Source organism: Danio rerio, chromosome 9, assembly GCF_052040795.2.
Source record: "Danio rerio strain M-AB ecotype USA chromosome 9, GRCz13ab, whole genome shotgun sequence".
Taxonomy (NCBI): Eukaryota; Metazoa; Chordata; class Actinopteri; order Cypriniformes; family Danionidae; genus Danio; species Danio rerio.
This window is the reverse complement of record NC_141029.1, coordinates 12,925,991-12,941,113: the sequence shown is the minus strand read 5'-3', so window position 1 is coordinate 12,941,113 and position 15,123 is coordinate 12,925,991. Positions and strand designations below refer to the sequence as shown.

The 15,123-nt window shown below is 39.6% G+C and overlaps 2 protein-coding genes across 5 annotated transcripts in view; both read left to right on the top strand.

Annotated features, from left to right (window-relative positions):
• The window catches only part of LOC141376079 (uncharacterized), a 996,984-nt gene extending 984,491 nt beyond the window's left edge, over window positions 1-12,493 (top strand). For 2 of the 3 annotated variants that reach the window (XM_087267545.1, XM_088651099.1), the window contains one exon: window positions 8,570-12,493. In XM_087267545.1, the coding sequence (XP_087123671.1) occupies window positions 9,384-12,281 (2,898 nt within the window). In that variant the 5' untranslated portion in view covers window positions 8,570-9,383 and the 3' untranslated portion in view covers window positions 12,282-12,493. Of the gene's footprint in view, window positions 1-8,567 lie in introns of those variants that run through there. The other variant, XM_087267547.1, reaches the window with a different exon arrangement.
• nup35 (nucleoporin 35) overlaps window positions 1-15,123 on the top strand; it is a 232,768-nt gene that overhangs the window by 22,457 nt on the left and 195,188 nt on the right. The window lies entirely within an intron of this gene.

The following is a 15,123-nucleotide window of genomic DNA, read 5'->3' as shown; positions in this document are numbered from 1 at the left end:
TTTTCGTACACACTGGTCACTAATTCATCAAAACAAATTCAAGTTGAGAGACCAGATTGAAGTTAAAACTTAATGGTAAACAGTTAATAAGTAAAAAACCATGCGATTGTGTTTATATTTGTTTGTTAATATAATTAATTACACTCAGAATTAAAGGTACGCAAGCTGTCACTGGGGTGGTACCTTTTTTTAAAAGCTACACATATTTGAAGGGTTCATATTGGTACCTCAAATGTATATATTAGTCCCTTAAAAATGTACTTTTGTACTTTTTTAGGTGCTTATATGTACCCTTGAAGTATTAATATGGTACAAATTTGTACCTTTCGAAAAGGTACCACCCCAGTGACAGATCACGTACCTTTATTTTTGAGAGTGTACAAAACAAAACTTTAAAAATAGCCATTTTTCAGTATGTTTTGATGTATGATGAATAACACAGTCACAGATAATAGTTCAGTTATATCAGCATTCTTGTGGTGTTGTCTGAATATCTGTCATATTTGTTCTAAATCTTTCTCTTCTTTAATCATCAGCAGCCGCTTTGAAGTTTGGTCCAATTGGATGCGCATCGCTTGCTAATTAAGAATGGGCGCTTGTTGAAATGTTCATAGGGTTTCTTGTTTGTCAGCAGTTGTGGGTTTGATACCGGTTGGGCTCTAGTTGAGGAAAGAAGATGTGTGTTTTCAGCACAGACAGCTGAAGTTGCAGGTCAGCTGAGTGAATTTAATGAGGTGGATGTGCAATAAAACTCATGACACAGTGCTTGGCGCTACATTTCCCCTCTGCTCCCTTCACACTCAAATCCCGGCCCACCTGACTAATCATTTAAAAAGGGAGAATATATGAGGTGCGAGTGTGTGAATGTGGAGGGCTGAATACTGAACAGACGAGTTTTTCTAAATCGTTTTCACAATGAATCTTTGGAGTTGAATGTGAGATTGAGAGGAAGGATGCTTGGAGATCCTAAATAATGGACAAAATGCTAAAGAGTTGCTCCGAACACTTTATTTTGTGTGCTGTCAGCTCTTTTTGTCTGGGTTTGGTCTCATCTTTCTTGTTTTTCCAAAAATCATCATTCCCCGCAGTCTTTAACATTCATTCTCCATTATGTTTTGTTGCCTAAGCACAGTATATTTGCTGTGTGTCAAATCTGTAAAAGTACATCTAATTAAGACCAAACTGCTTTGCTTGCATCAACATTCGCACCTTTGAGTTCTCTGCTACTTTTCCTAAAACTTCAGCAATTAGTTTATATAAAGTTACATTAAATTTACATGTTGAGTTCTTGAATGGTAATTAACAACGCTGAACCTTAGGGTATCAGATGACAAAGATAAACTTACCTCATCAAATTATTAAATTGCTTAAATGGTATTTCCTTACAGACTGTTTCTATATAATGGAAGATTAGACTAATAAAGAAAACGTAACTGTTTTACTTTCAGTCAGTTTAGTGGCTAATTAGGTCAGTCATATAGAAATTCATATTTTTAAAAAGGAGGCGTAGCATCAGATCGAGCACATGTTTTTTATGCAGCGGATGCCCTTCCAACTGCAACCCATCTCTGGGAAACATCCATACACACTCATTTACACTCATACACTACAGGCAATTTAGCCTGCCCAATTCACCTGTACCGCATGTCTTTGAACTTTGGGGGAAATTGGAGCACCCGGAGGAAACCCAGCGAATACGGAAAGAACATGCAAATTCCACACAGAAACGCCAACAGACCCAGCCGAGGCTTGAACCAGCGGCCTTTTTTGCTGTGAGGTGACAGCACCACCTACTGTGCCAACGCGCCGCCGTCACAAAAAATATATATAAAATTACACATGTAAAACATTTCTTATTAAAATAAGGCAAAAAAAAATTTTTTTTTTTTGGTCAAAAATAAAGATTTTGTGAAATGTAAAGTTCCTACTGTAAATATATCAACTAGTTTTCAATTAGTAATATGCCTTGCAAAGTACTTCATGCAAACAACTTTAAAGGCAATTTTCTTAGTATTTGGATTTTTTTTTTTGGTAAAATATTTTCCTGTCCTAACATAAATACATCAACTGAAAGCTTATTTATTTAGTTTTCGGATAATACAGTGCCTCCTATACATGTACCCAGGTAATAACGGCCATTATATATTTAGTGACACTTTAAAAAATAAAAATTAAAAATTAAACATCATTTCTTTTTTTTTTTATCAACATCCTTTAAATTTTTGTATCCGCCCAGTAGCCAAATTTCAGTGATCGATTGTAGTGGAAAAGTAGTTGAAAATCCTCTCTCGTTTACCTGTTCTGTGTGTGCGTGATCTGTCAATACTCCCACAGACAGTCTCACATGTTTTTTTTGGGAACATTTTTCTTGCCCAGGTTCTAAATCTCGTAAAATGTCTGGGATTGGGCTTTTGCTTTTGCTTTCTAAAGCTCTTATGCGTATTTGAATCACCTTTTTTTCTTAAGCCTACTTTCACCTGGCTTCGCAACTGACTGCACGTGCGAAAGAGAGAAACATTAAATAATACATTTTTAAAATCTAAACTACACAACCAAACGTTACTGTAACATTAGAGGACAAAATGACCGCAAAATCTAAACTGGCTACAAAATTTAGGTACATCATTAGTAATAGTTAATCAATACAATTGTCTTATATTATAATTTTTAGAGATATTGTATGCTTTTATTTCCTTTTTCTGTCATTTATTTCTCATTTGCTGATTATTTTATTAATTTAATTATGTTAATATTGTTGGAATTTCTAGCCAATTCCATGCATATTCAATAAAAAAGGTCAGGAGAGTGTTTTTCTTTAATGTCAAAAATATCAGTAATTTATTAAATGCAAATGAATAATTCAAGGACAGAGCTCTGTGTTTCGTTTCCCCAATGCAACAAAATAAATACATTCAGGAGGTTTACAACTAATTTACATTTCTCTGACTCCAGCATACAACTGATATTAGCAGTTGGAGTTTTGGTGTAACGTCACATATAAGTCATTCTGCAGTCCTTTGGCTGTTGCACCCAAACATACTTCCTCTTTCTGCAACCCTTCTCTGCATACCAGAACTGAACAGTTAAGTGCATCTTCAATATATTTCACAACTTCTTAATAGTTTTATGTTCAACCACTTATATTTGTACGAATTATTAAGTTAACTTAATCAATTTGAGTTGGGACAACATGAAGGAATTGTCTGGAACCCAGCATTTTTACAGTGTTTGACTGGTTTTGTGGTCCAGGGTCACAAATGGCCTTCTAACTGAACTAAATCTGTCTACTATTAAAAATATATCAGCTTTAGAGTTGTAGTGAACTAGACCGCCTTCGCACTAACTCGGCTTTACTGTTACCCTTCAAATGCATCACCCTGATTTAACGCTGTGACACAATCTTATTTCTGTCAAAAGCAGGAGATTATCACCGCTCGGTGTCTGATCCGTTTCTGAATACAATCACAGTAATCCCGCAGAGATATTCTGATGTTGTGTCAACTGGCCAAAGACTGTTTGCGCTTCACAGATTTCAGATGGATGTCGCTGTGCTGGTTAGTCTCTGGAGGATCAGGACGCTGTGATCTTGAAGAGAGAGTTATTGGTGTGAGGGGGTTAAAGCTTAAACCGAGCAAAACTGCATGTCAAGATGTAATGAGGTCCATTTTTAGGGCACACTCAAAAGGAAATGATTTTGATTTAATTCTCTCTAATAAGTATATCAGAAGGACTTCATAGAACATGTCAAGCTGTAATAAGTAGGGAGACTGTACGTCTTTGATTGATATATTAGCATGAAGGAAACTTTTTAAAAATGTGTATATAAGCGCTTAATAGTGTATAGAAAAGGAATGTGCAATTTCAGTGCCATTACCAGCACCCTAAAGCTTCAAAATCCATTTCCTGAACACTCCTACTTTCTGCTCAATGGGGGACCAATGTCTACAAAATATATAATCATGCCTTAGAGAGTATCGGTGGGGTTTTAGAAGTGAAAATCCCATCTATTTTCTCCATAGGAGAATTGATGCTTAATGACTTAGAAATCTTTAAATACAGACCTGCTGTGAGCTATAAGATTGTTAAATGGTGATACTTAATAGATGAACGTCATCACTACATGTTTTTTTCGACTCTGTGTTCAGAACAGTGGAAGTTTTAGAAGCTATTCTGAAACCTGATATTCTCTCGAAAACCTTTTCTCTTTGGTAAGAGTGAAGCTCCAGCTATACTAGGTCAGCATTTACTGTATAACTTGGGTTTGAAAAGGTGAATTTATCAAATATTTAAGGGCAATAAATTCACTTTGCCACAGCATCACACAATCTTCAGATGCCGTTTTATGATTTCAAAGACTATTGAATGACTTATTGATCCTGTTACACTGAGTGATCTCTAACAAACTGCATATTTGAGATGAAAGTATTGCAAAAAAACATAACCATGACTATTTACGACTTTAACAGTAAGTCCTTTTTATACAGCAAAACATACAATTGCAACACAGCAAGTAAACAACATTCCTATATTTATATCATAACACTTTGTATAGTAATGAATATGCATATGAAAATGTGTTTGGTCTTCGTGGCAGAGATCTGCTACACTGCTGCTGCTTTGACTATTAATGCAGAGCAAGTAATGAGACTTGCTACTGCCAGCAAATTCACAGAAGAGCTCTAAGAATTTAACACACTGCTGCTGCAAACATGTAACCCCCATAGCGGATCTAAACACAGGTGGAGCCTGTTTTGGAGGAAGGTTTCTAAAAACAAGCTACAGATTGGTAAAGCAAACACCACTTAAGATTTTTAAATGCTAAGGAGCAAGCTCATTGGCTGCTTAGTTGACGGCAACCAATCACCTGAGTTGGAAGCAGCTTAAATAGGAGGGACTTATCAGCCTGTGAGAACTTGATTTTCATAACAAAAATTTGTGTTTTTTATATAAAATCACTTTGTGAAGTTTATGTATAAACTAATTTCAAAAGGATCACGTGCTTATGATTGTCCACAGCTGGTCCTGCATTAGCAATAACATGATATACTAATTCAGCCATCTTCTTCTTGAAGAATACCCCTTTCCACCCTGACTCCTTCCCCTCTTTCCTAGCATAATCCAGGGCAGTACTTAAGACCTACCTGAGTAGGGCTGCACGATTAATCAAAAAAAGATCATGATCTTGATTCGACCCCCCACATGATCTTAATCTAGCATTTCTACGATTCAGAAAATTATATTTTCACATTCAGGAGAGAAGCATAAAGGCAGTCGCACAAGTCTTTACATTGTTTTGTATTACTCAGCAACATGGACCCCTCCAAATGGTCAGCATACTGTATTTATAAAGGTGTAATTCACCCAAAAATGTAATTTCTGTCTTCATGTAATGACATATTCGTGAGCTCTGACATTGCACGTGAGCTGACGCACTTTGTTTACTACTAAGAGGACACAAGCACAGCCCCGAATGTTGTCTACTGTAGTGAACAGAACCTGCATAGACCATGATTAACAGGTAATAAAGTTGTAAATAATGTTCAGTTTGTTGACCAGAGCAATCATTTGGGAGCCATGCAGGAAGTATGATTTGCATGTATGTTTGCACCTTATTTAAATAATCATATCGCATTTTAGTTATGATTACGACAAGTGTTTGAGATGTTTTTTCTTTCACAGCGAACACAGAGTGTTGTGCATAAGAATACATGTTTAACAGTGTCAGTATAACTACTCTAGCCTATATATTCTTCATTCATTCATTTCCTTGTCGGCTTAGTCCCTTTATTAATCGCCACAGTGGAATGAACCACGAACTTATCCAGCACGTTTTTATGCAGCGGATGCACTTCCAGCCGCAACCCATCTCTGGGAAACATCCACACGCACACACTCATACACTACGGACAATTTAGCCGACCCAATTCACCAGTGCAGCATGTCTTTGGACTGTGGGGGAAACCAGAGCACCCTGAGGAAACCCACGCGAACGCAGGGAGAACATGCAAACTCCACACAGAAACGTCAGCTGAGCCGAGGTTCGCACCAGCGACCTTCTTCTGATTATAACAAATGTTTCATTTTACTAGTAAAAAAAGGCAAGCATATGTCTCAAACATAATAATTTAACTTTAGAATTGTGAATAGTTGTATTCTGATGTCATCGCATTCCTGTGCATTAACGACCAGGACAAATTAAAAGTCTATTCAAGTCCACCATTTCAAGCGTATACAAAATTTAGCACTTTAACCAACAGTAGACCTACATATAGGCCTAATATTATTATTGTTTTCAATCATATGTTTAAGAAATAACAACAATAATAGCGTCCTAAAATTAATCTTTATTTTACATTTACAGAATCATGAAAAACTCATCATTTGATTTTAAGGAAAAAAAAAATATGATTCTCATTTTAGCCAGAATCGTGCAGCCCTATAAGAGCTCAGATTCCTCTTTCTCACGACTAAACGGGAGGGAGCCCCAGGCTTGAGGATCCTCCATGCTCAAGGCTCTCTCCATGGACTGCATGCCAATCAAGAATTTACCTTATCAAGCATCATCTCTCTAACGTAAATTAAACTTGATGCATAAACCAAATGTGGATGACTTGTCTTTGAATCATACACAAATCTTTGAAGCAACTTTCCCATTTCTTCATCATTTTTAATTAGATTATGTAATTTGTAAGGGTTGTAATGTTGTTATTTACCTGTGGGTGGTTTGGTTAATAGCTTTATATAGGTGATGATTTAAAAAAAACATGTGGGCCAAATTAGAGAAAATCTAGTAAAAAAATATCAGAAACCACTGAACATGTCGGCATGCACTGCTGCTCTTAGGTAAGCCAACTTTTCTTTGTCAGGCTGATGCTCACACAAACACAGAGTGATAATTAAAAAAAATTATAGTCTTAAATGTCTTATAGCCATATTTGCATATGAGGCCAGGACAGGAAAGCCTTTTTTTAAACATCCTAGAAATTGCACACTTCAATTTTAAAGAAAAGAGAGCCGTCTCTCCACTTTTTAATCTGTTCAAAATGCGGCTTAGCTAAAAATTGCTTTTGCACATTCACAGTACTCTCCAGATGAAAGCTGTGAATTGATGAATTTGGATATGTTTTAATGTGCTCAATGAAACACAAAGTGCCCATTCACAAAAGATATATGCTACAAAACTTTTCTTTCTGCCATGAGCTCATGGTTCAGTTTTGTTTTGTTCAAATTCTGCCCAAATTTCAGCTTGCCTACTATATGTGGACATCTGCTTCAGCACTTGCATCTTAATTCCGTCTGTAACTTGGGAAATAGTTTTTTTCTTGGATTCACCAGCACATAAACAACATTATATTTTATTTAGAGTAGCAGAACGTTAAAACAATGCTTAACTCTATTCAAATGACTTCAAAAACTGCTTCTTCAGCTTAATCCCTGATTTATTAGGGGTTGCCACAGCAGAATGAACCACACATTACAAATTAGTATTTTGTTTTAGTGAAGTTTATTTATAAATTGATTTCAAGAGGATTATGTGGTCATGATTGCTTGCAGCTGCCCCACATTATCCAATTTATTATTGACCAATCAGATGATTCCTAGGCCACTATAAGTGCCCTAGGTTTTTATACCAAAGACATCTTCGTTTAGAAGAATCCCCCCTTCCACCTCTACTCCTCCTTTCCTCAATGAGTGGCACGGTGGCCCACCTAAATGGTTAGCACTGTTGCTTAACAACCAGAACGTCTTTGGTTCTGGTCATTAACAAAATCAGCAGATGTTTCTGTGTGGAGTTTGCACGTTCTCCCCTTGCTCACATGGGTTTCTCCCAAGTCCCCCAGTTTCCTCCCCCCATCTAAAAACATGCAACTTAAGTTAATTGATGATTTCAAATCAGCACATGCTCTAAGACATGTTCATTAGTTTCTACAGCAAGGGTGTTCTCAAGTTCTACCTTAGCTTAAACTCCCTAAAATGGGAGGGAGGCCGGGGCTGGAGGATTTTTTGAGCTCTTCCGGGACAGCATGCCAAACAATCTTTATAATCAATCATAAGTGTGAACTTTTGAATGTGGGAGATGGGGTAAATCACCTTCATCTTCCTAACACTGTACCTGTATGCTGTGCTATGACAATCAGGACTGCAGTGAGGAAACCTGTTTGAAAACACTCAATCTTTTACAAATCCCTTACACCAGTGGTTCTCAAAGAGTGGTACAAGTACCACTAGTGGTACGCGGGTTTACTTCTAGTGGTATGCGGAGGAATAGCTGAGTAATGAAAGAAAAAATGTATGCAATTTTAATCATTTGATGCTTATGATAACAACGATGTGATCAGCATTGGCTGTTCATCGCGCTGTGCTTAGAATGTTTACTTTAGTGCATCGTGTCATCAGCTGCTAAAAATCAATTGAATTATCTTATAATCTTAAATTATAAGAGCTTGTGTAGCGAACGCAGACGCGGTTCGCGTCGTCCGCCTCAGTTTCGGCCCTTGTTTTGACTCGGGAGGCGTGTCCAAACGCCAGGTAACCACTATATAGTGAGCACGGTAGCATTAGTCGGCAGGAGAAGCACTTTAGCAGCATCTAGAACAGCAGCCTGTAAGTACATTTAAGATTTGTTTCAGTTGTTGTGTATGGTTTGAGGACTTGTTTCCAGCTGTTTGTGTAAAGTTGTAGGACATTTAAACTTGCTTTCAGTTGTGTATAATACTAGAAGTTGTTTAGCCACTGTTTCCTTGGTTACTATAAGAGCTTGTGTAGCGAACGCAGACGCGGTTCGCGTCGTCCGCCTCAGTTTCGGCCCTTGTTTTGACTCGGGAGGCGTGTCCAAACGCCAGGTAACCACTATATAGTGAGCACGGTAGCATTAGTCGGCAGGAGAAGCACTTTAGCAGCATCTAGAACAGCAGCCTGTAAGTACATTTAAGATTTGTTTCAGTTGTTGTGTATGGTTTGAGGACTTGTTTCCAGCTGTTTGTGTAAAGTTGTAGGACATTTAAACTTGCTTTCAGTTGTGTATAATACTAGAAGTTGTTTAGCCACTGTTTCCTTGGTTACTATAAGAGCTTGTGTAGCGAACGCAGACGCGGTTCGCGTCGTCCGCCTCAGTTTCGGCCCTTGTTTTGACTCTCGAGGCGTGTCCAGCTGAATTCAATCAGCTAGTGCTTTAGGGGTTATATAAACAACTAGTTCACCGCGGCAGCGGTCGCGGCAGCCTCGTGTGAAGACCGCCTCGTGTGAAGACCGACGAGGGTAAAGACCATCGACTCTACCTGCGCGACTCCACCGAGCAAAGACACCGACAAAGCACTTGAGTAATTTACTTTGTTGTTTTACTTTACACTTATTTTTTTTTTTGTTGTCAGTGCACTTTTATTATGTGTTTTCTAATTCCTGTTGTTACTAACACTCGCAAAACACGGGAGGTACGCTGCAGGCGTAATCCTCACAACCTTCGTTCAATACATGTATCTACTATTTCACAACTCTCTCTCTCCGTGGGCCTCTGGAATTGTCAATCAGCTGTTAACAAGGCTGATTTTATTACCTCCATAGCTACATATTCTGACTATAATCTCATGGCTCTAACTGAGACCTGGTTGAGGCCGGAGGACACTGCTACACATGCTACTCTTTCTGCTAATTTCTCTTTTTCCCACACTCCTCGTCAGACAGGGAGAGGGGGTGGGACTGGACTACTAATTTCCAAAGAATGGAAATTTACTCTGATACCGTCCCTGCCAACAATCAGCTCCTTTGAATTCCATGCAGTCACCATTATCCACCCCTTCTACATAAATGTGGTTGTCATCTACCGCCCACCAGGTAAATTAGGTCACTTCCTAGATGAACTGGATGTTCTTCTCTCATCTTTTTCTAATTTTGCCACTCCCTTATTGGTGCTAGGTGACTTCAACATTTACGTTGACAAACCGCAAGCTGCAGACTTTCAGACTCTGCTTGCCTCTTTTGACCTAAAAAGAGCACCTACTTCTGCTACCCACAAATCAGGTAATCAGCTAGACCTTATTTACACACGACACTGCTTCACTGATCAAACAATAGTAACTCCACTACAAATATCTGATCATTTCCTTCTGTCTCTCAACATCCACATTACTCCTGAGCCGCCACACACTCCAACACTGGTTACCTTTCGCAGAAACCTACGATCTCTCTCACCCAATAGACTATCCACCATTGTTTCAGACTCTCTTCCTCCATCTCGCAAACTCACTGCACTTGATTCGAACAGTGCCACTAATACACTCTGCTCCACACTAGCATCATGTCTAGACCGATTATGTCCTCTTGCATCCAGGCCAGCCCGTGCCAGTCCTCCTGCACCCTGGCTCTCGGATGCTCTCCGTGAGCATCGCTCAAAACTTCGGGCTGCAGAGAGAATTTGGCGGAAAACTAAAAATCCTGCACACCTCTTAACATACCAAACTCTTCTGTCCTCTTTCTCAGCTGAGGTTACTTCTGCAAAGCAGACGTATTACCGTCTGAAAATCAACAATGCCACTAATCCTCGCCTACTTTTTAAAACATTTTCCTCCCTCCTCTATCCTCCTCCTCCACCCGCATCCTCCACACTTACTACTGATGACTTTGCTACATTCTTCTGCACCAAAACTGCAAAAATCAGTGCTCAATTTGCTGCACCTACAACAAACACGCAAGATACAACACCAACACCACACACACTCACCTCCTTTTCTCAGCTCTCTGAGTCTGAGGTGTCCAAACTTGTGCTATCTAGCCATGCAACCACCTGTCCACTCGATCCCATTCCCTCTCATCTCTTGCAAGCCATCTCTCCTGCAGTCATACCAACACTGACTCACATAATTAACACATCTCTTGACTCTGGTTTATTCCCCACTACATTTAAGCAGGCTAGGGTAACCCCACTGCTAAAGAAACCCAACCTGGACCATACGCTACTTGAAAACTACAGACCAGTATCCCTGCTTCCATTCATGGCCAAGATTCTGGAGAAAGTAGTGTTCAATCAAGTCCTGGACTTTCTTACTCAAAACAATCTCATGGACAACAAGCAATCCGGCTTTAAGAAAGGCCACTCAACTGAGACTGCCCTGCTCTCGGTCGTGGAGGATCTCAGACTGGCTAAAGCAGACTCTAAATCATCAGTCCTCATTTTGCTGGACTTGTCAGCTGCTTTTGACACTGTCAACCACCAGATCCTGCTATCTACGCTTGAGTCACTGGGCGTTGCGGGCACTGTTATACAATGGTTTAGATCTTACCTCTCTGACAGGTCATTCAGGGTGTCTTGGAGGGGAGAGGTGTCCAACCTACAGCATCTAAACACTGGGGTACCTCAAGGCTCTGTTCTTGGGCCACTTCTCTTCTCCATCTACACATCATCTCTAGGACCAGTCATCCAGAGACATGGATTCTCCTACCACTGCTATGCTGATGACACCCAGCTATACCTCTCTTTTCATCCTGATGATCCCTCGGTTCCAGCTCGTATCTCAGCCTGCCTGTTGGATATTTCACACTGGATGAAAGATCATCATCTTCAGCTGAACCTCGCAAAAACGGAAATGCTTGTAGTTTCTGCCAACCCGACTCTACACCATAACTTTTCAATCCAGATGGATGGGGCAACCATTACTGCATCCAAAATGGTGAAAAGCCTTGGAGTAACGATTGATGACCAACTAAACTTCTCTGACCACATTTCTAGAACTGCTCGATCGTGCAGATTTGCACTCTATAACATCAGAAAGATCCGACCCTTCTTATCTGAACATGCAGCTCAACTCCTTGTTCAAGCTCTTGTTCTCTCCAAACTGGATTACTGCAACTCTCTACTAGCTGGGCTTCCAGCTAACTCTATCAAGCCTCTTCAACTGCTCCAGAATGCAGCAGCACGAGTTGTCTTCAATGAACCTAAACGAGCACATGTCACTCCACTGCTAGTCCGTTTGCACTGGCTGCCAGTTGCTGCTCGCATCAAATTCAAAACTCTGATGTTTGCCTACAAAGTGACTTCTGGCCTAGCACCTTCTTATCTGCACTCACTTCTGCAGATCTATGTGCCCTCCAGAAACTTGCGTTCTGTGAATGAACGTCGCCTCGTGGTTCCATCCCAAAGAGGGAAAAAATCACTTTCGCGAACGCTCACGCTCAATCTGCCCAGTTGGTGGAATGAACTCCCTAACTGCATCAGAACAGCAGAGTCACTCGCTATTTTCAAGAAACGACTAAAAACTCAACTATTTAGTCTCCACTTCACTTCCTAAGCTGCAATTGCCTCTTTGAATATCACACTAATTGTACAAAAAAAAAAAAAAAAAAAAAACACTACTAACACTTCCCTTCTTAGACTTTACAGACCTGAAACTTGCCTTTAGTACTTATTCATTGTTGCTCTTGGTTGTGTAAATTGCTTCCTTGTCCTCATTTGTAAGTCGCTTTGGATAAAAGCGTCTGCTAAATGACTAAATGTAAATGTAAATGTTACCGCAGAACTAGAAAACGTGGCGCGTGGCGCTTGCAGAGCAGATATGCGCTAGTGAAGTGGTCTCCAACCCTCTGTCCACAGACCAGCACCGATCTGTAGATCAATTGGTACCGGGCTGCACAAAAGATAATTAATCATTTCACTTTTATTTATTTATTAGTCTGAACGATCTTTTATTTTGAAAAATGACCGTATTCTCTTGTTACATCTCAGTTAAAATTTAACCCACAGTCTAGCAAAATGAGTAAGAACTGCCAACAAATGGATCCCCAACCCAATTGTCAACAAACCAGGTAAATCCAGCATGTATGTGCAAGAAGATCAACTGCTGTTGATCGTAAATGATGGCGGCTGTTCATTTCCATGCACAATTTCGTAATTTAAAATGAAGGCGCAAGCAGCACGACGTGCTTGCATATTCCAGGGTTGCACAGTTGAAAACATCTTAACTTGACAGAATGGCGCACTGTGAGTCACATGAAAAGAACCGACTGATCAGATTCATATTTTGTATAGAATATAATTTCATTAAACTAATTATCTCTGACAAACACAGAACACCCAAACACTGCAGTGCTTTTTAATTTTCTCCATAAATAAAACTTGTATCAGAGTGCAGCAATGTTTTGTCAGCTTGACATCCTCTGAGAAAAACGGTTTCCCTAGCAATCTACCTTCAAGTTAATGTTTAGATTTCAAAATGTTTTACAAATATGTCATGTGAAGGCAACAAATATATTCAAATTTATAAGAAATTGTAGAAAAATGAATATGACTCTGCTTCATTTTCGAACTGTGCAGTGCTGCAGCTGCTTAATATGGCCAACTACAGTACTTTATTTTAATACTTGTCATTATGGTGGTGCTTGGAGAGACTATTTTTTTCCTGAGGTGGTACTTGGTGAAAAAAGTTTGAGAACGACTGCCTTACACAATTCCACCCTAATTCCTAGTGACCTTTGTTCATCTTGAGAAAATAAGTTGAGATATTCTAAATGAAACCCAAGAGCTCTCTAATTATCTATGCAATGATCATGAGACGCTCAAAGTCCAGAAAAGTAACTAAAAACATTTTAAAAAGCAGTTTAACTGTCATCACATGACCAATAAAAAACTGTAAACTGTAAAAATGCCTTTAAATGAGTAATTGATAACAGAATTTACGTTTTTGGGTGAAGTAACCCTTTAAGATCATCATGAAAGCAACGTAATACTTTTAAATCTTCACATATAGCCACTAAAAATGGATTAGCGCATGAAATTCGAACATATAGCTGCAGTGACATCCATAATGCATTTTGCAGACACATCCCAAAAGCAGCAGACATCTGGTGTTGTGGGTGCTACTGGGTTTCTTTTAGCCATTAAATGTCACCAAAAGCTCAAAGCAGCAGTTTAACATGCAAGTGTAAGAGGAAGTAAAGGCTCAAGCTGGTTGTTAAAGTATTGCGGCCTGGATGTTATTCGGCAGATGAAAGCCCACAGGACCACTGGATCCCTGCTAGTTCAGCCCTATCAAACGGTTTGGTTGCGCACATCTTTCCAATTGCAGGCAGCTTCCTCAAATGAGACCCATGGGGAGGAGAGAGGACCAATGAAGCAGCGTGAAGACATGTAAGAGGCTGTTGTAGCAGACAGGACATATTCACACACACAAAAAAGTGAACAAAGAAGTCAACTCAAAGCTCTCAGTTTCACAGCAGGTGAGCAGCGGTGGCATGAAGAGGCGCATCTTGTTTGTTTTTTCACTGACAAATCAATGCTGACCTTGGATACAGGAAAATGACACTGTACAGACTGACGAGCATGTCCGTCTAAGAACACCCTTTTTAGCCATTCATGAAAGCCCTTGGTTATTGCCTTTCAGTCTTTTATGAGCACATTTCAGCTAATCAATGGAAAAAGCCGCTGTGCTGTCTTCGGAAAAATCCCCAAAGTGCTTCTAATAATACCACTGTTTGTCCAGTGTAATATGATAATAATTTGCACAGATTGTATGGTCTCAATATACTTATTAAACACATTTTACATTGAAATGAGCTTTGTAAGGCTTGATGCGACATGAATAGCCAGTGTAATTTAGCTTCAATCCCAATGGTTGATTCAAAAATGGTTACACCTGCTCCCCTCTGCCCTGGGCGCACAGCCACACTCCGTATACACGCACACACAGCTAGAACAAACACTACCATGGCTTTTTTTTTTGACAATAAGAGTGCTTCCCTTCACCTGCTCAGCACCTTTGTGAGTTAACTCCATCAGCTTCTTTTCTGGTGATACATTGTTGTATATTGAGCTCAATAAAGAACAGCCGAGGGCAACATAGAGAGGGAGCTGGCAGGAGAGACCGGTTCTGGAGCTGTGAGACTGAAGCAGATGGGCTCTCATCTCTGCATGTTCTTTTGATGATATTCTCCATCTTGTGAGATTTGTTGAGATCCAACCAAGTCGCCTCCCTTCTAAACGGTCAGGCAGATGGCTTTTTGCTCTATTTATCTGTCTTTTGTAGTGTGTGTATGTGTGTTTATTTAGCTATACTTGGGGAGAATTATGTCCCCAGAAGTTCACTTAAGCTGACAAAAATTCATTTGAGGACATTAGGAATGTACCTAAACATACTG